The sequence below is a fragment of the Benincasa hispida genome, chromosome 11 (genome assembly GCF_027475165.1).
Source record: "Benincasa hispida cultivar pf3 chromosome 11, pf3_genome.v1.1, whole genome shotgun sequence".
In the NCBI taxonomy this organism is placed as follows: domain Eukaryota; kingdom Viridiplantae; phylum Streptophyta; class Magnoliopsida; order Cucurbitales; family Cucurbitaceae; genus Benincasa; species Benincasa hispida.
In genome coordinates this window covers 39,376,380-39,397,728 of record NC_143488.1, presented here as the reverse complement: position 1 = coordinate 39,397,728, position 21,349 = coordinate 39,376,380, and the positions used below count along the sequence as shown (strand labels likewise).

The following is a 21,349-nucleotide window of genomic DNA, read 5'->3' as shown; positions in this document are numbered from 1 at the left end:
GACGAATATATCGACATATCCACGGATATTTTCATCTTTATTTTATATCTTAGAGTTAATTTATGTTAATAAATTAAAAATCATTAAAAGAATTATAATTAATTAAGTTTCACTATTTTTTTTTATCACTTTTAGAATTATATTTAAAATTTTACTTCATAATTATTTTTAATTAGTTAATAGAAATTAACGGACGATTGAAAGTGGGTATTTAATGAAGATTTGAAATTAAAAATGTGAGATCTTGAAACTCAATGACTGAACTGAAATGAAACTCAAATCTCAAGAGTAAAATTATAACATTTTTAAACTTAGGGACTAAATTGAAACAAAACTCAAAATTTAAGGACTAAATTTTTAATATTTTAAAACCTAGGGGCCAAATAAAAATTAGAATCAAAACTTATGGATCAAAAAGGTATTATTCCCTTTTAAAAACCAAACACCAAACGGTTATCAAACATGGTCTTAGTTTTTTGTTTTTGAAAATTAAGGTTATGCACAAACATTATTTCTACGCACAAGTTCTTATCTTTTGTTAACCACTTTCTACTAATGTTTTAAACAATTAAATCAAGTTTTGAAAACTAAAACCAATAGGTTTCAAAATTTTGTTTTTGTTTTTACAATTTGACTAGAAGTTCAAGTATTTATTAAAAAGGTGAAAATCATAGTCAACGAATTGGAAGAAATCAAACACAACAAATTTCAAAAGTACAAAAACGAAATTATTACCCTAATACCCCGTTTGGTAACTTTTTGATTTTTTTGAAAATTAAGTATATAAACGTTCATTCCAACTTTTAAATTTCTTGATTAGTCATCTACTCTTTATCAATATTTTCAAAACCAAGCCAAAATTTTATTGGAATTTGCCGACTAAGATTTCAACTCTTATACTTTAGAAAGATATAAACCATTATAAAAAGCTAAGAAAAAAAATGCATAACATTAAAAAAAACTCAAAAACAAAAGACGGGAGGATTATCAAACTAGGCCTAAACTTTCAATTCTATGTTACATTCCCGAATTTTAAATTTTGAGGGTTTTAGATATTACTCAGTCTATCTCTTCTCTTTCCCTAATTACACTCTCCACCATCTTCTCTTCCAACACAATTTTTTTTTTATTATTATTATTTTATCTCTTTGACTCTTTTATACAAAATTTACCTCCTTAATGTATCACTAACACTTAAAAGTTGAGACTATTTTGATATATGGATGTTTTCTTTTAAAAGAATAAGACTATAGTTTTTGTGACTATATGTTAGATGTTGATTCTTTTATTCACTTTGAATTTGAGGTTGTATTTGAATCTTTAAAAAGTAATAGATTTTGGTATTTGTTGGTTTTTAGAGACATGATGCATGCTAAGCATATGGATCATGATATCGTCCTCCACTTAAATTCATTGGTATTTTATTCATGTACACCATAAATTTCGTTTTCTTGTTATGCCTTTCAACTTGTTCGATGATGCACCATCTTCCTTAATTATATTTGGATAATTTAGTCGAAAACGAGAATCTAAATCCAGAAATGAAAGAATATTGAATTTAAACTTCAACTTTTGAGATGGTTAAGTAAATAATATATCGACGAGTTGAACTATTGTGGGAGCAAATACTCCTCGCATCATTGTTTTTTCCTTTAATGCAAATGCAATTGAACACCAAACCATTTTTAACTGATGTTGAAGTGTGAGTACATACTCCCATACTAAAGTTTTTATAGTTAACACTTATCCTAACACTCATAAAAACGAGCCACTAAGTATCTTTTCTGAATTCAAAATAATTTAAGACTCGTTTGATAATTATTAGATTTTAGTGTTTGGTTTACAAAAATTAAGTCTATAAACTTCTTTTATCAAACGGACCTTATTAATTAAACGATATTGAGATTAATTAGATATACTTTACGTACTTAACTAATTACATGTGAAAAATATTACAATAGAGAAACTTTTGGTGCTTGAACTTTCATAAAAGTAATAATATAGTCTTTAAACTTTTAGTTTATAATAATTTTGTCTCAATATTTTTAAATTTGTAACAATTTAATATTTTAACTTTGACATGTAAGAATTTATCTCTAATGTGAGACACTATTCAAAATTAAAGATCAAATTTTTATTACATAACTACTTAATCTTCATAATTTCAAAATTAATTTTATCCCATAATTAATTTAACATGTGTATAAAATTTTATTAAATCTTAATAATATATTTTTACAATAGAGACCACATTGTTACATATGGTAAATTACTTAAAAAAACAAAATAAAATAGATTAAAATATCATTTTGGTCCGGAACGATCTCGGTAAAAAATTACTGAAAAATACTATTATAACAAACCAAAAAAGATACGAGTTGTGAAATATGATTTTTTTTTTTGCCATATACCCACAAAATATGGGATTCGAAGAAGATTAAAATAAATTTGGAAAATTTGTACGGGTGACCCAAAAATTGGGCCAAAAATGTCAAATAACTCAGTTTCTAGAAAAAAATACCGAATGACCATTTGCTAACGTTAAATTTGGCTAAAATTACCAAAATATACTTACGTACATGCGGAAAAGCATTCACCCTCGCTCTCTCTTTCTTCTTTTTCTCATTCACAAATCACTACTTTCTCCATGTCTCTCTCTCTTGGTCTCGGTCACTCTCATTCCCTTTCGCCCTCTTGCTCTCTAAGCCTCTCGACCTTTCTCTTGTTTGCTCTGTGTGAAGTTAGTGACATCGATCTACCCGAGTTAGGGTTGGCAATGGGACTAGGAGGAGAGGGGGTGGGGGGGGGGGGGGTGGGGGTGTTCCCCATCCTCGGCCCCGTAGAGGAAATTCTCCCCTATCTCTATCGGGGAAACGACATCCCCAAGGGACCCCATTCCCCGTTTCCTTGCAGGGATTTCTTTACTAATTCCCCGTGGGGATTCCCCATTTTTTAAAATTAAAATTTGATTTTATTTAAGTTTTTAAAGTTTGAGCTTGACTTCTCAGACTTAGAGTTAGAATATGGATATTTAATATTGGGCTCCAATCCAACACTATACATTATAAACATATATATAAATAAATTATTTTATATGTTATAAATATGTAAATATATCAAACCGAGGGTTAAGAATTAATCGGAGTCGGGGTCAAAAAAAAAAGATGGATAGTACCGTAAGTTGACATGAACATGACATTAGCAAGGAAGGGTTTAACAATTTTTTTGTTTTTCCTTTAAAAAAGTGGGTCATTTGCCTTGAGCATTTAAAATAGGTTTTTTGTTGCAATTCTTCCAATAAATCGAAGCTAATTTAAACCGGAAACCAACTAAGAGGGAATTAAAAGGCAAATCCTTTCTATTTGATTTGTGTCTAGTACAGAAAAACCCAAATCCTTTCTATTTCTGTACACAAAAACCAAAATAATCCCTTCCCCCATGGAATTTTCAGGCGAGTACCGCACGTTTCCAGATATCTTCTCTTTAACCGAACCAACTTGATTGATTACATCAAACAGTATCAATTCAGAGACGAAGTGTCCATTGTACTGTTTAACAAGGTTTTTGGTTTAATGCCTCGCTGTCTTCCATGTGAATTACTACTTTCTGCCTTTTCTCTCTCTGTTACACTTAACATTCATCATCTTACACTATAAACCCACCACACCCAACTGGCACTTTTCATTTTGATTCATTCATTTCACAAAACAAGACTCAGGACAAAACCCCTGTTTTTTGTTTTGCCTTTTCAGCTCAATTTTACATCACTTTCGTGTATAAACTTGAGATATACCCCTTCCCCCACTTTGGTTTCCTTTCCTTCTGGCTTCTTGTAATCTTATTTCAGGACTTTCTGTTTGTGGAAAGTTCATTTTCTTTGATCTGGGTTGTTTTATTCTTCGATTGGCTTATTGCACACCACCTGTTTGATAATTTTCCTCAGAGAAAAAAAGGGTTCTGGAATATGGATTTGTTGGGTTCTGAGTGTAGTAGTGGGTGTGAGTCTGGTTGGACTTTGTATTTGGAGCAATCTTTTCTTTCACATGGTGGCCCTGATCAAATTGTTGGCTGTACTGAGGAATATTGGAACGCTAGAGGTACTCAAGAAGAAGAAGAAGAAGAAGGGGAGGTTGAGGATCTTTCTATGGTTTCTGATGCATCTTCTGGGCCTCCACATTTCATTGAAGATGAAGCTTGCTCCCATGAAGATGATGGCCATTTCTCTCATGTTTCTAAGTCAGTTACAATGGGGAAGAGAAAGGGGAAGAAGCAGAGAATTAAAGAATATCAATGCCACGAAGAGCCTTCTTCCTTCCTAGATGACACTGCTAGTTCTCCTGCTATCAACTTCACTGCTGTAAGTTTCCATAATAATCTCTTTTAGCAATGATTATATATTCTGTTTTGACCAATTGGGTACTCATTAAAGTTAGCTTCTTTCGAATCTTCAGAATAATTTCACCAATCAAGCCTCAATGGAAAGCTTCTTGGGATTCTCTCAAACTAAACATTTTGAGGTACTTGAATCTGTTAGTCTGTTCTTTCCTTCAAGTTAGCCTCAAGACCATTGCATTGCATATTAATTGACATTGTGTTGTTGCTGTTGATGCAGGAAAGATCAGCATTTACAGACCATTTTGGGTTCCTCCAATCTTCTCTATCAGGAAATAGATTGCAAAAGAACCAGTTGAGTTATTGTTTGTGTTTTTGGGACTTATAAAAGCCCAATTCATGATAAATCACTGGGCTTGGTTTTGAGTGTTTTCTTAGGATTTTTAAACTGATTGGTTTCATTTTGCTTCTTTAAACAGGTGGTTTGAAGGCAAAAGAGGGATAGGGATGAGATGAGATGAGATGAGATGAGATAGGTGTCTTTATTTTGTTCATCACTTTCTTCTGAAGAAGCTAATGTAGTTTTGTTGCACTGAAATATGTGTGAAAATTTGTCAAATGTTGTGGGAAATGGATCTTGAAGAGATTTGTTTCCCCCCCTTTTTTCCTTTTTCTTTTTCTTTCATTCCTTTTTGTAACTGTCAATGCAATGGGAACCAACCTCAGAGCAACAAAGTTGGAAATGGAATTTATTCTTTTTGGAAATTCAATTTCTTAATCAATGAACAGTTTCTGATTATTTGCTCAAGTTTTTCAACATGGGTGATGTGGTGCTATGGGATAATTTTTTTTGCGATTTAACCGTTTGGTTCTTGAAAATTAAATTTTTAAACTTTACTTTTAAGCTCTAAATTTCTATGTTCGGTTGTCTATTTCTTATCCATGTTTTAAAAATTCGAGCCAAGTTTTGAATATTTAAAAAAAGTAGTGTTTAAAACCTGTTATGCTTAGGAAATGGAGGGAAAATAAGTATAAATTTTAAAACTGGGAAACTAAAAACAAAAATACCAAATGAGGTTTAGTTTTTGGTTTTTTAAAAATTAAGTTTTGAAAAAATAAAAAAGATAATTTTTGTTATTAGAATTTGATTCATTGTAAAATTTTAAAAAAATACTATCAAATAGACTTCAAACATTAATTATTACTCTAAAGTCACAACTTAGATTTATATAGTACACCGTTGTGACATCAAGTTGCCATTAAAATTTACATTTGCGGTTAAAGTGAATACCACTCGATAATAATTCACATATACATTTTTTTGAGATTAGAGATTCAACCATTTATTGACTCAAATAAATAAATAATCCAATTTGTTATAGAGGTAGATTCTTATTATAGACTTCGATAATTCGACGGGTTACATAAATTTAATCTCAATTATGCACTTCATAATTCGAAACATTACTTTCATTTGTTTACAACAAGTTAGAAAGTCATAACCTTAAACCTACTAGTAAAAAAACTACCATGTCTCTCCGAAAATTGTAAGCCAAACATGTTTTAAAATATCGAAGTTGTCGAGATATTTTATCTATTTAAAATAGGAAAAATAAATAATTTTTATTTTCATTATAGGAAGTTTGGTTCCAAAATTCTTGAGCCCAAAATTCATGGAAAATGATGGCTACAAAAAGGTAGTTTGAAAATGGCTTACTTTCATAAAAGAGAAGAAGCAAAAGAAATGGAAACCAGCAAAGCACCTGATGGGCAGTTTTATGAACCACTTCTATGACAGAATGAACACAAAAACAAATTTACTTTTCTTTTGAATATTCCTTCGTTTGGTCCTCACTCTTTTTTTCTTTTCTTTTTTCTCCACAAATCAGGACAAAATGACAAGACCCAAAAGAAAAGAAAAAAAAAAAATAAATGAAACTTTCACCCAAATAATGCCTAAAAGTTTTAAGATTTGATTAGGTGAGATTTGATCAAATCCACAACAAAACTCAAAAAATCAAATTTTGGAACTACAAGGAGAAAAAAGACAAAGCCAACTTGAAATTCAAAATAAATCTTGAAATGGGTAATGGACATTTTGGTAAAAAATATAGGAAAATTTGAAAAAATCACCCCTAAAGTATGATGACTGTTGTAATTATACCCTCGAACTTTTAATTGTAAAAATTGAGCTCTCAAACTTACACAAATGTTAAAATTGGACTCTCAAATTTATATATAAATGTAGAATATTACGTAATAATTTTAGAAGTTTGAAGTTCAATTTTATTCATTCAAGGGTATAATTTTCTACGACTATTGTAAGTTTGATGTCTAATTTTAAGTTTGAACGTACAACTTTTACAATGAAAGTGAGAGTATAATTGCAACTACCACCAAATTTCAAGGAAATTTTTGGGATTTATCCAAATATATATATATATATATATATATATATATATATATATATATATATATAAATATATATATATATATATATATATGTGTGTGTGTGTGAAAAAAAAAAGAGTTTCTTCCAGTTGAGATATTCTTATGAAGATGTACATTTTCTTAATACAAGTGTCTGATATTCAAGTATATTTTTTTATCCTGTTTCATTGATTATATTAATTTTTTGAATAAAAAAAAATGAAATGTTTGCTTCACCCAAAACTGTCTGCCATGATTTGCTTTTATCAGGTCATCCAAAAAAAAAAAAAAAAAAAAAAAAAAAAAGAAGAAGAAAAGAAAAAAGGTATTGATTTCCTGTTGTTGATTTGTTTAATTGATTCAACAGACAGAAAAATGGTCTGATTTCTTGTATAAAAGACTGAAAAAGAAATCAATAAATAAATAGCAATTTGGGAATTTAGGATGTCAAAATTCTAATGCTGCCCACATGTCCCTTTTTAAATATATAATTTATTGCAGATTCAGTTCTTCCATGTAGAGAGAGAAAATGTAAAGACAAAATAATAATAATAATAATAATGAAATTGTTGGACAGAATAGAAGTGATGATTTTAAAGAGGTATGGGAAAACCAGGCCCTGCCTTCTCAACCACAACCAAAACAAAACTCTTCAATTCCCTTTGTAAACTTATTGGGAGGTTATTATTATTATTATTCTATTTTCCATTGCTTATTTTAACTTGAAATGTTTCCAATTCACTTGACAAATGCTATGAGTCTATGCCTTTCTCATCATTTCTTCATTTTTTTAAAAAAATTTTTTGGAAGAGATTTGACTAATGTTTGGATTTTTGTAGTACTTCATTTTTTCTCCTATCTTGTTAGAGGCCCAATGGGCTATGTTCCTTCAGGCCCAATGGTTTGGTGGACTCTTCAAGTCAGGCCCATATGATCTTCCTCAAGACTTTATATTATATATATATATATATATATATATAAACAACTTTAGTGTCTGATTTTTTTTTTTTAAAAAAAAATTGGTTAAGAATCACTTTTGGTCCCTCAACTTTCATTCAAGCAACAATTTAGTCCTTGAACTTTTAGTTGTAATGATTACGTATCTATTCTTTCAAATGTGTGACGATTTAGTTTCTAAACTTTAATAAATAATAATTTGGTCTCTATACTTTACAATTTGTAATGAATTAGTCTTTATTAGAAAAAAAATATTCTTAAGATTTAATGAAATTTCTTACACATTTAGATTGTTAAATTGATCGAAAATCAAATTTTTTTAATAAACTATAAACATTAGCAATGGTTGAGCCATGAATTTTATATAGGGGCATTATATGTACAAGTCTAACAAAAAAATAAAAAATCTATAAATGTGTAAAAAAAGATATTCATCACTTCATATATTAACTAATTTATTACATTATAATTGCCCTCCATGAGTTTTCATGCTTTGAAATCGATCTTGACTCTTCACTTAGTTCTGGTTTGAATAGATAGCAACATAAATAAAATGCAACATCCTTTGAAATGCTATATTCTAACTAATTAAAATATTCATTTAACCAAGCTGTATTAAATTGTCTTAATTTTGTACCAAAATTCTTGAGTGGAAAAGTATGATTTCGAGGCTGACAAGGACATTTTAGTAAATACGCTATACGAACTTGATTTCGAATATTATAATTATAATCATAAATTTTGGTTCTTAAACCAAAATCTGCAGATAGTTTTTCTAGATTGCTTTTGGTATAAGATCAATCAAAATCCAAAACATTTTTCTTATTTGAAGATGATACTTCTATCGTCTCTATTGTTATTTTTTTTTTTTATAATATCTCTCCATATTAATTTTGAATTAACTCTACAAAAGTATTCATAATAAGAATATTACTTTCTATTATATAAATTTAAATGTATAAAAACTTAAAGTCTAAGAATATTTTAAAACTTACTTGACGAGTTTGTATATCCAAACAGTGACAACAAATAATTCTCTTGTTTGAACTCTGAAATTAATTTTAGAAACTTATATGAATAAATGTGAATGTAAAAATAACATGGAAACAAACAAAAATATGTAAAGTGTAATGTGAATATAAAAATTATGTGGAAAAAATGAACCTTCCTAATCGAACATATAGTAGATTTCGAAAGGAAGGTAAAAAAGTCTATAAAGTGCTCAGTGTTGTTGCTGATAAAAAAATATTGTTTAATCATTTATTTAAAAATGACACATTATTATATTGTAAATGTTACATTGTTTGACCTATTTTTCTTCATTATTGTTTGAGGTAACAATATAAATGACCAAATTTAAATATGCATTTTGAAGTATGACCATCCAATTTTTTCTTTAAATAAATGGTCAAACGATTTTTTCAGAATTTTTAATAGGATTTATCAAAGGTCAAAGTTGCTCCTTAAGAGAATATTTAAATGAAATACTAAAATTATACAAAATCCTAACTATTTAAAATTAAAATAAAAAATAAACTAAAATCTTGGAATCCTTGGTCATTTGTTTTAGGGAACCAACAATTGAAGGGAATTTTTTTAAAAAAACAACTCCTAATTAAAATTAAGAAAAAAATGGTTATTAATGACCGATTAAAAAGATATATAAGTTAACTTAAAATTTATGAATAATGCAAAAGTTTCAATAAACTAAAATCTGTGTGACAAAAGAAGTATAATCTAATTTGCGATGCACAAATGTTGTGTATAAGAAAAATAAGAACTAATTTTGAATTCTCCATCGTAACCATGTAAATCAAGGCACATACCCACTCACCCCGCTTCTTATTAGGGGCGTTTGATGCGTGATAAAAGCAAAGAGTTGAGTTGAGTTGGTAATTATTATTTGGAGAGTTACATTGTCGTGTGCAGAGTTGAGTTGAGTTAGTAATTATTGTCTATGTTTGGAGGTAGAGTCGAGTTGGGTATTTGGTGCTGTTTTTGTAAATGAAATTGATTTTTTTTTTTTGTGCTATTGTTGATTTTAATTTTCAACCATACACATATTTTTCTAACTTTTCTAAGATAAAAGAAAAAAAAAACTTCCAATTCTTTTCCATTCTCAAAACATAACAAATTCTCTACAAAGTTTTCATATACATAACACAAAATTTTGAATTCAATTTTTTAAACACTAAAATCGAAGTTATTATTCTATTAAAAAACCCAGCTTAATCATTAATTACCGTAAAAATTAAAAAAAAAAATGAAAGGATTAGTGCCATCAAATGAAACTATTAAAATTGTTTTAGATAGAAGGGATGACACTTAAATGTTAATCTAAAAAAAACCAAAATCTTATGACTTAAATCATAAAACCAACTATTAGACAGTCTTTTTGACTAATTTGTGGAATATGGATTTACCTTTTTCTAAAACCGGTGAAATGATTTTAGAAATACTAATGTTTATTTTTTCTACTATTATGTTGCATCAGTGTACAAACTATTTTTTTAAAAAAAATCTTGAGCCATAATTTTAAACTCCACAATTTCATTAGAATTATGTACTATTTGAAAACATCAAGGGATAGATTGTTTAAAACATATCGTTGAACTTTTGTTTAGTGAAACAATAATAGGACGTCGTATGTAATATTTTTTAGATCTAAGAAAAACATGAAATAGAAGAAGAAAAAATAGATCTAAAAGAACGGCCATAGAAAGAAAATTAAAAAGAGAAAGGAGGAGTTGAGAAAGAAAAGAGAAAAAAAATCCATACGAGCCAGACAGAGAAAAGAAGAGAGAAAATGAGAAAGACGAACCGGACGATGAAAGAAGAGAGAAGATGAGAGAAAGAGAGTAAATGTGAAGAGAGCATGAGAGAGAGAAATGACAAAGTAATTGAGGGAGTTGGGAGAGTAATGAAAACGCGTGGGAAAATGTGTGAGAGTGAGAGTGATAAAATGATGGGTAATTAAACCCACTGTTTTATTTTTATCAGTCGTCAAAGTTGGGCACATGAAGGTGGTAGGCATAGTATGTCGCCAAAGTTGCTTATGTGAAGGTAGTCATTGGAGCTAGTCGCTAGAGTTGTCGTTGGAGGTGATTGGTGGAGCTTGGAGTTCTTCGTCGAAGTTGGTTGTGCGAATGTGGAAGTCAGAGTTTTTTTTTTACCAAGGTGGTTGTCAGAATTGGTTACTGGAGTGACGTCAGAGGTGGTTGCCGGAGCTTAAAGTTGGTCATCGGAGTACAGAGTTGGCCATCTGAAGGTGGTCATCAGAGTATGTTGCTGGAGTGTGGTAGTGGTAATCGCCAACGGAGACCGATGGGTGGAACTATTAAAAACATTAGAAGGAGAGAGAATTGGGGAGAGTTGGGGTGAGTTGGTAAAATAACCAACTCAACCCCACCAACATTTAAAGTTGGTTGTCAAACATTGAGTTGGTAAAAAATACCAACTCAACCCAACTCTCCTTGCTTGTCAAACACCCCCTTAGTGAGCATACTTCTTGCTTGTCAAACACCTAACTCTCCTTACTTGGAAAAATCCACATCGGAATATCCTACCAAATTAAATTCAACATTTCTAGGATACCACAAGCCTACATCAAGAGTTCCAAGTAAATATTTTAATATTCTTTTAACGAAATGCAAATGTGATTCCTTAGGGCAAGATTGAAATCTAGCACATAGACATACACTAAACATGATATTGGGTCTACTAGCGGTCAAATAAAGTAAAGATCCGATCATACCTCGATAAGTCTTTATGTCCACACATTAACCTTTTTCATCTTTGTCAAGCTTGGTGGTGGTGCTTATAGGAGCTTTTGCAAATTTACATTCATTGAATTTGAACCTCTTGAGAAAACTCCTTGTGTACTTTTATTGACTTATGAAGATGTCATCCTTGAGTTGTTTGATTTGGAGCCCAAAGAAGAAACTAAGTTCTCTCATCATACTTATCTCAAGCTCACTATGCATACACTTAGAGAATTCTTCACACTAAGATGGATTAGTAGAACCAAATATAATATTATCCACGTATATTTGCACTATAAGCATATCATTATCATTAACCTTAATAAAGAGAATAGTATCAATTTTTTCCATTTTAAAACCATTCTCAAGTAAAAAGTTGCTAAACCTATCATACCAATCCCTTAGGGTTTGTTTTAAGCCATAAAGAGTTTTTTTTTCAACTTATAAACATGATTAGACAAATCAAAACTTTCAAAACCTAGAGGTTGTTCTACATAAACTTCCTCCACAATATAACCATTTAAAAAGACACTTTTTACATCCATTTGATACAAAATAAAATTCTTATAAGAGGCAAAAACAAGCAACATTCTAATAGCTTCTATCTAGCAACCGGTGCAAAAGTTTCTTCATAATCTATATATTATTCTTGACAATAACCTTGAACCACAAGTCTAGCTTTATTTCTAATGATATTTCCATTTACATCCATCTTATTTCTAAGAACCCATTTAGTTCTAATTATAGATGCATTAGAAGGCCTAGGGACTAATTCCCGAACTTTGTTCCTTTCAAATTGATTTAATTCTTCTTGCATATCTAAAACCCAAAACTCATCACATTCCGCATCTTTAAAACTTTTCAATTCAACTTGAGAAACAAAAGCAAGATTACTAAATAAATTAAAAAGAAGAACAGATTTTCACACCTTGTTTAGGATCGCCAAGAATCAAATTCTCAGGATGAGATGAAGCATATCTCCACTCTTTAGGCATGGACGAAGAATCATCTTCTTTCTTTTCATTGGGGCTTATTTCTTCCATACTTGAAATAACTTCTTTGTCTTTGTTACTAACAAGTAAATCTCCAATTTTTTTTTTCTAAATTATCACTACAAATAGACTCATTAGAAACATTATTACAAGATACATCAAACATAACATGCATAGATTCCTTAATAACTAAAGTACTCTTATTAAAAACTCTATAAACTTTACTAGTAGAGGAATTGTTGGGGTTGATGACCTAAATCTCGTAGCGTCCTATAGTTTGTAAACATTGTATGAACAAACTCATTATGTATTTAATAAAATATAAGATATCTTATTCATTGTCTATAAAACATGTGATATTTGTAACTTAAACATATATGTGGAGACATACGGGTGGATCATGTTTAAGTGATAACCTAAATAGTCTGTAGTAGATGGATAAGGCTGGATGCCTTATCCTGGTGACACTACGAGTGTGGCCCGCTTTGTAGGTGTTACAATTGTTGTAAAATGCTACAAATGATTCCGATCATTCATGTATTAGACATGCGAGTGGGGATATTCTATACAAAAGAGTTTGTATAAGACCGGATCACGAAATGTTTAGCCTCATTATATAACACCGTTCATATAGAGACTTACATTTCACCAGGATGACCATAAGTAACATGACCTAAATTCTGAGCGAGTTGTGAACACCTATAAGGACGGTCCTTTGATTTGCATGGGTGAGAGTGGCCAGATTGCCGACTCAACAAGCCTACCATTTTGGGGATTCGTTTGATTGGGGAGCTGGGAACACAGCTACACAAGATGAAATTCACTCATTCCTTGAGGCAGGGGTAAGTAGATAAATTGCTCTCTTAAGGGCTGATTTTGGGTCTTGAACAATGTGGCGCCACACCCTCTTCTGGCTCGAGAAGGGTTTAGTCATAATAAGACTATGATCTATTGTTCATTAGAGGGATCCATGATACTTAAAAAGTTAAATGTAACTATAGGGTCAAAACGGTAATTTGGTCCAATTGTACTTACGAGCAATTTGTGAAGGGTCATTGTATTGTTCATTGGTTATATCCAATGGACACAGAAATATATCTGTAGTGCGAAGAGTGCAGCTGTCGGTCTTTAGTGGAGTGTGCGACGGTTAACGGATGGTGAATAATGTAATTAAAGAATTTAATTAATTATTCATATACAGTTGGAGCTTCAAACTACAGGTTCATGAGGTTCCTTTGGTAGCTCAAAAGGATTTAGTTGAGAATAAGTTTTTGGATTAATTTAAATTGTTCAAATTAATAGAGGGATTTAATTATATATGATATAATTAAATTGTTTCAATTATATGTGATATAATGGTCATAATGTATTTGATACATTATAGCATAATGAGAGGAAATAAATATTTGAATGAGATTCAAATATATTTTCTATGAATGTGATTCATAGTTGTTAAATTTAATATAAATATGATTATATTAAATGTCATATAATAGAGAAAAGAATTTGTAGTTTATATTGTATGTGATACAATAATAAAACTATACACTACAAGAATTTTGGCCTTTAATGTCGGTTGAAAAAAGTGAAATCGGATGTATAATGTCGGTTTTGTTTTTTTTAAAAAAAGTGGATCTTTAATGTCGGTTTTAAATCGACATTGTAGGGGTACCTTTAATGTCGGTCGTTTTAAATCGACATTAAAGACCCGCTTAATTTTTCCCTTTTCACTCTCCCCCTATTTTCTTTTTCCTCTCATTCTCACACTTCCCTCTTCAGCCCCTCTTCTTTCTCACTTCTCTCTTCCAAACCCCTGCCAATGGGAAGCGTAACCCGCGCCACCGTGCAACCCGTACAGGTTTGTCGTGGTGTAAATTTGGCTTCTGTGCAGGTCTGTTCGTCTGCAATTCGCGCTGCCGCACCCAGTCGCCCGGATCTGAAGTCACCCGAATCAGTGTGCCGTCGTTCGTCATTCGATCTGAAGTCCAGATCTGAAGTTCGCCATTCGTCGTTCGTCCAGATCAATATGCTCTTCTTCTCTTTCCTTTCTTAAACTCACAGCAATTTTTGTTCTTATGTTACGCCTCTCAACTATTTGTGTAAATGTCTTAATGTTACGCCTCTCAACTTTCCTCTTAGCACTAGACGATCGTGTAGATATGCGCGGACGCTGGACGATCGTGTAGGCGGGCGCTGGACAATCGTCGATCGTGTAGGCGGACGCTGGACGATCGTATAGCAGATGCGTGGGCGCTAAGCGATAGACTACACGATGGCACTATACGATGGGCATGAGCGCTAGACTACACGATGATAACTATTGAGTTTTCTTGTTTTGCAGGTGCAATAAAGGAGTAAATATTTGATATCGCAACCTCTTTATGTTTTTTCTTGGGGAACTCTAGTAAAGAATTTTGCCTAAAAATGTACCATTTATACACATTCCAATAAACACAGTTAGTTGAATATGAATTCTGATCACATTTTCACTTTCAATCCTTTGTCTTAAACCTTTTTTGTTTGTGATCCTTTGAACAACAGTGGTTAGACAAAGATGCCTATAACCAGGCACTGCTGAAAATGGGGGGGGGGGGGGGGGGGGGTCTGTTTAAGAAGAATTATGAAGGGATCCATACTTACCGAGTAAAGAGGGACAGTAAACTCATAATGTTTGTATTACTTGTAATTTGTGTTTTTAAGGGCTGAATTATTGTACGGCCTTTTAAATTATAATTTTATAGCAGAATTTATGGATTAAATGTAATAGATTTGCAATCCATACATAAATAATATGTCATAGCCACAACGTTCGATGATGATGTGTCATGTTATACTTTTTTACCAAAAAAATGGATTCGACAACGAAATTTAAAAAAAAAACGGATAGATTCGGGCTTTAATGTCGGTTAAGAATTAAAAAAAAAAAGGCTTTAATGTCGGTTGCAACCGACATGATTCTATTTTTGAATTATTAATAATATAGGGCTAAATCCCTTTAATGTCGGTTTAAAACTGACATTAAAAGCAATTGATATTAAAGGGCTTTAATAACACTATCTTTAATGTCAGTTGTCAACCGACATTAAAGCCCGAATTTCTTCTAGTGATAGGTTATATGTTATATTTGATATAACATATAATCTAATATAAATATAATATGATAAGTTTGTTATCATATTTATTTATATTATATTATTATTATTTGAATAATAAGGAAGAGAGTTACAACTCCCTTCTCCATCTTTTTTCTCCACCCACTTTAGTGGGGGTGGTTATTCAATATTGGCAAGAAGAATAAAAAGAAAAATAGTTTTTCTTTCTCTCCTACTGGACTATTGTTGTTGAACGAATGAAAGTGAAAAAGACAGAAGTGTTCTGTACTCTTTTTTGTATTGTTAGAGTTCTCAATCTTCTTCCTCCTTCACATTAAACATTTTTCCTCATAACCAAAATAGTCAGAGTTCACCATTCTTGGGTTCTCACCTTGAGAATACCAAGGTAGCATTGTGGTTGTGTCCGGGTTTTGTTCGAGATATTTCTTGAAGAAGGTCTTCAAGCTGTTCGTGACTGTTCGAGGGAAACATGAAAAAAGGTTCTTCAAATGTGATATTTCTTGAATTCTTTTCGTTTAAAAGCATGCTGTAATTTAATTGTAAATGCATAACTATTGTATGTTTACTGTAAAATTTGTATTCGATAATTAATGAAATTTGGTCGATCCGCTTCCGCTCAAGGTTCTCCTCAATCGAGATCCTTCAGGAATGTCCTAGGAAGATACTAACATCCATCTTAGAATCAAAATTTTCAAGTTTTTCTTTGTTATTCAAAATAAAACATTCGCAACAAAAAACTTTGAAATCCCCAATATTTGGAATTGTTCCATACCAAAGCTCATAAGAAGTTCTATTTAAAGATGGTCTAATTAAAACTCTATTTAAAACATAGCAAGTAGTATTAACGACTTCCACCCAATAATATTTAGGTAGACTATACTCATTCAACATTAACCCAGAAAATTCTTGCAAATTATGATTTTTCCTTTCAATTGCACCATTTTGTTGAGGAGTTCTTGGAGAGGAAAAATTATGAGAAAAACCATTTTCTTCACAAAAAACTTTAAAAGTATCATTATCAAATTCTCCTCCATGAACACTTCTAATTTTAGAAATAAAAAAGTCTTTTTCATTTTGAACTCTTTTAGCAAAACTAATAAAACTTTCCGAAACATCATCCTTATGTTTTATCATCAAAACTTAAGTAAATCTAGAAAAATCAACTATCACAAATGCATCATAATTCCCTCCTTAGCTAGCATTTTAGAAAGTCCATATGTAATAGTTGTAGAGGTCTAGTAGTAGATCACTACTACAAAACTGAGCTTTAATGTCGGTTTAAAACTAACATTATACAAGTACAATGTCGGTTGAAAACCGACATCGAAGATTTTGTTATAAAAGGTCTTTAATGTCGGTTGTCTTTAATGTCAGTTTAAAACCGACATTATAGATGACCAAGATTTCAATGCCAATTATCTTCAATGTCAGTTTTCAACCGATATTGAATACTATCTTCAATGTCGGTTTTCAACCGACATTGAACATCATCTTTAATGTCGGGTTGTCACCTACTTTTTATCAATAAATGTCTGTATTAAACTTCTGTTAAGATTTTTCTATTGAAAAATAAAAATACATACGCATATTTTTTTGCTTACACACGTGCAAATCAATAATATTTTTCTTTCATCGGTATGTACACAAAATAAAATCTTAATTGTTATTATATATACAACTCAACTTTAAACAAACACAAAAATTTCACAACAAAGAAAGTGACAAATTGTTTAACTAAGTTGTCAACAAGTTATATTAACCAATATATACATAAAGCTATGAATTCTAAAGATCTACAAAGTTGGTTGTCTACTTTGGAGGCTCATATAGATACAGCCAGCAAAAACAGAAAAAATAAAAACTAAAATAATCACACAACTAAATTAAAATAATCACGCGACTGAATCTTGTCATACTAACAAAATCATGTCAATCGGGAGGTTTTCCCTGCAAAAAAAAAAAAAAAAAAACATGCATTTTCTTAGCATATCGAAAACTACGGTTAAAAAGTAGACATCCCTACAAAAGTTCAATAGATTATTTAACATGATGTTTTCACTAACTAAGATATTTTAAAATTTCTTCCTCATTTCTTTAGGAAAATTTATAAACTTATAAACACAAACAACTTAATGAAAACCATAAACATATTTTATGAAACCAAACAATTAAGCTTGTCAAATCTAAGAGAAAAGACACTAGTACACAATTGAGCTATAGTAGCCATGAACAATTTAACAATTTAACAACCCAAGCATGGAAATAAGAATTTGATATCAAAACTAAAGACAAAACTAAAAATACGAAGCCATGAACTTATCAACAACAAAACTATTTATAAGCCACATGTTCCAATATCAAAATTAAAACAATTTATTTAGAAATTAATATATAGAATGAGATCTTACATCAAACATTATGCAAGAATTTAGAAACATAAACTTAACTTTTAAAAAGAAATAAACTCAACTAGATAATTTGAAACTTATGAACTAAGAAAACAATTAACACTACAAGGGACCTAAAGGATTAAGCACAAACAATTACCCCTAAAATTTTGACCATCAATCCAATCAAAACCATGAACAATTATTGAAAAAAAAAAAACAAAAACAAAAACAATCAGAGCATGAAAATCTATATATCACCAAATATACATCTAAATGATATAGAAATAGAACATTTAGCCTAAAGATTGCTAAACTTACATCAACAATCTTAGCTCATTCCTTTACACATTTTGGAAAAGTAAAATTCTCTCCATGCAACACCCAACTCCAAATTTGGGCATTGAGACTTTACCACAAACACAATAGAGCTTTCAAAAACAACTCAACATAACAAATGTCAAAAGTTTACAACATAAACAAACAAATAAGTTGAGAGAACATAAAATCAAGGAGCCAATTAAGAAATCATTGAATGCAACTTATAAAATTATAAACACAAACAAGTCAATTGAAACCCGTCATTTCCCTTCGCAGGAATTTTATATTAGTAATGTAGTTTCTCCCTACTCGAGTATCGATAGTAAATGATCAAAGACAAATCATTTCCATATCAATGTCAAACATGGACAAACTAAAACAATCAAAAGCATAGTCCGTCAATGTTATTATTTTCCAGTAAAAATGATAAAGTATAATTGACAACCCAATCCGTTAGAAATTAATAAATTAATCATAATTCATCAATTTCATTCAACCCAAGAGTTTGAAAGGAAATCTCTTACTACTGAGATATGTAATGATTGAGGCATTTGGTTAAATGAACTACCTGCCTATATTATAATGAGTTTCTTCAACCTTCAATTTGCTACTAGATTTGCCATAATACTCTAACAATAGAATTTATCAAGAAAATTAAATTTTAAGATAGCAACCTTGCTATGATACCCATTATTGGACTGGTATGAAAAATCCTAGACGGGTGAATAGGGTTTAATTAAATTTTTTCTTTAAGTATGCTCAAGTGATATAGTTAGATATTTTAAAATTAAATTAATAAAAATTCTAATTTATGACAAATAACAAGATTGATAAAAATTATGTGAGAACATAGTCAATCTATCTCAACCAACAAAATCACGCAATTAAAATTAAATGTAAAATAATAAGTAAAGAGTCAGAGAAAAAAACGCTAGTTCAGTAAAAGTTGACCTACATCCATTTTCCCAAGCGCCTCCTAAGATTTTGATTAAAAGGTCTTCTTTGACTCTTTCCATGGATGAGAGTTGAACCCCTACCTTGCTCATTTTACGGATTCAAGAGCAAACTCAATCATTTCCATGGGTTAGGATCCAACCATTACAATTGATGATTTAAATCACACAATAAAACTCTTTAAAAAGAGTGGATATACAAGTTTGGACTCACGCACTTTAATCTTCATAATACAATAGAAATTTCTCTCAAGAATAAGATGAAAAGAATGAAAATTGGAAGTTGTAGAGAGGGTAACAATGGTAGCCTTTTTGCTAATTCTGAAGATTGTAAAGTTATGAAAAGTTGAAATAATTGTTGAAGATGAAGTATAAAAAGAGAGGAAAGTGGGGTAAAAAGTGGATTTTAATTTGAGACATTGGATTGTTCAAAAAGTTACATTGAATTGTGGAAATTTAAACTTAACTAGCCGTTAGACACAAACAAAAAATAATATAATAATATATATCTTTTAAAATCCAATAAATAAAAACAAGAGCCCACCATTTGTCAAAAACTAGTTGTTAGACATAAACATAAAATAATATTAAATTTATTTTTTTAAAATTTATTTTATCTTTTTAACAATCCAAAAATAAAAAAATGGGCATCATCTCGAGTATTTTTCTGTTATGTTCTTTTTGTTATATCTTCTTCGTTTGAACTTCGATTTGGGTGATTCAAGAGGCATCGAAATCGTTGTTCCGAGCTCTATGCTATAGACTATTGAAAATAATAAAATTGTTAGTAAAAGAAATCGGGTTTATTATTATCAAAATATTAATGAATTAATTTGAGATTAAAAACCAGAAAGCCAACAAGTCCTAGCAGATCAACTCCTCACACAGGAAGTAACCTTTTCCATCAAAGGAACACAATCCGCATAAGAAAACTTGCCCGAGATAAAAGGCAAGCCAAGATAATGGAAGGGGATGGAAGCCATAGGAAAACCCATGAAAGCTAAAAGTCCTCAACCTCATTCGAGGTCATCCCAAAACAAAATAAAAAATTCTTCCCATTGTTAGCAACAAGGCCAGACAAACCTTGAAACTGCCTCAAAACAATCTGCATGAATGAGAGCGAACGACGGTCTGCCCCAGCAACAAACATCATCAAGTCGTCCGCAAAACAAAAGACGAGTAAGCTTAATTCTATCACAATGGTAATGAAACCGAAAGGAAGGAGGACGAGAATTCAACATGCACATCAATGCTTCCATGACGATCACAAAGAGGTAAGATGACAGCGGGTTCCCTGACCGAAGACCTCTGCATCCAGGAAAATAACCCTCGATAGCCCCATCAATAGAAACAGAATACATATGGAAAGTAATGCAAGCTCTGATCCAACTAACAGAATGTATCGATAGCAAGCAGTGTGCCGAAGAGGAAATTCCAGTGAACAAAGGCATAAGCTTTGTTGGAGATCCACCTACAAAACACTCCATGTAACGACCGGATCCATACACATTATGATCCGACCGCTACGACATGCATACTTAGACTTTTCTATCATGAGATGAGTTTGGTGAAAATTTCAAAGAACATATCTAAGTTTTATTAATTAGATAGAAAACTATATAAAAAAGTTTATTTATCAAAACACCAGGATCCATAAAACAATAGCGTGGTGGTACAAAATGCATATGCCTATAATAGTGAGTTTGATGGTTGGCCATTTGAGCGACATCCAATTCTGCTATTTACGCTGTGTCCTTACCTACAAAGTCTGTAAAAATATAGGATGAGTATATAATATACCCAGTAAGTAGTTCTCACGTAGGGTAGTGACTAAATGCACAATCACAAGCAACATGTCATGAAAACATATGATCGGGACCGAAAACGTATAATAACATGTGGTGGTCGGTTATGCTTCCAACATAAATCTCTCCGCCTTGATAGAAAGATGAGGACTTTAGCGAAAACTGACCCATCTGATGATTAGCGGGTCATGCAGTCAGTAGAGTTAGTGTCGCATCCAACATCAACCATTAGCATAAACGTAATATTGGACTAGAGGGGTGCAACCATACATACCTTGCTAGTTCCTAACGTAAACAG

At 31.1% G+C, this 21,349-nt stretch overlaps 1 protein-coding gene across 1 annotated transcript; it reads left to right on the top strand.

The window, feature by feature from the left end:
- The first annotated feature begins 3,268 nt into the window (after positions 1 to 3,268).
- LOC120091311 (protein SOB FIVE-LIKE 5-like) lies at positions 3,269 to 5,097 on the top strand. The gene is made up of 5 exons (XM_039049288.2): positions 3,269 to 3,560; positions 3,944 to 4,357; positions 4,452 to 4,517; positions 4,613 to 4,686; positions 4,812 to 5,097. The coding sequence occupies exons 2-5, from the start codon at positions 3,965 to 3,967 to the stop codon at positions 4,846 to 4,848; spliced, it is 570 nt and encodes a 189-aa protein (XP_038905216.2). The 5' UTR covers positions 3,269 to 3,560; positions 3,944 to 3,964; the 3' UTR covers positions 4,849 to 5,097.
- The last annotated feature ends 16,252 nt before the right edge of the window (positions 5,098 to 21,349 follow it).

Coding starts and splice junctions, on each gene's coding strand:
- LOC120091311 (XM_039049288.2), top strand. CDS start 3,965: ATGGATTTGTTGGGTTCTGAGTGTAGTAGTGGGTGTGAGTCTGGTTGG. Junction 4,358..4,451: donor CTGCTATCAACTTCACTGCT/GTAAGTTTCCAT, acceptor TCGAATCTTCAG/AATAATTTCACCAATCAAGC. Junction 4,518..4,612: donor CTCAAACTAAACATTTTGAG/GTACTTGAATCT, acceptor CTGTTGATGCAG/GAAAGATCAGCATTTACAGA.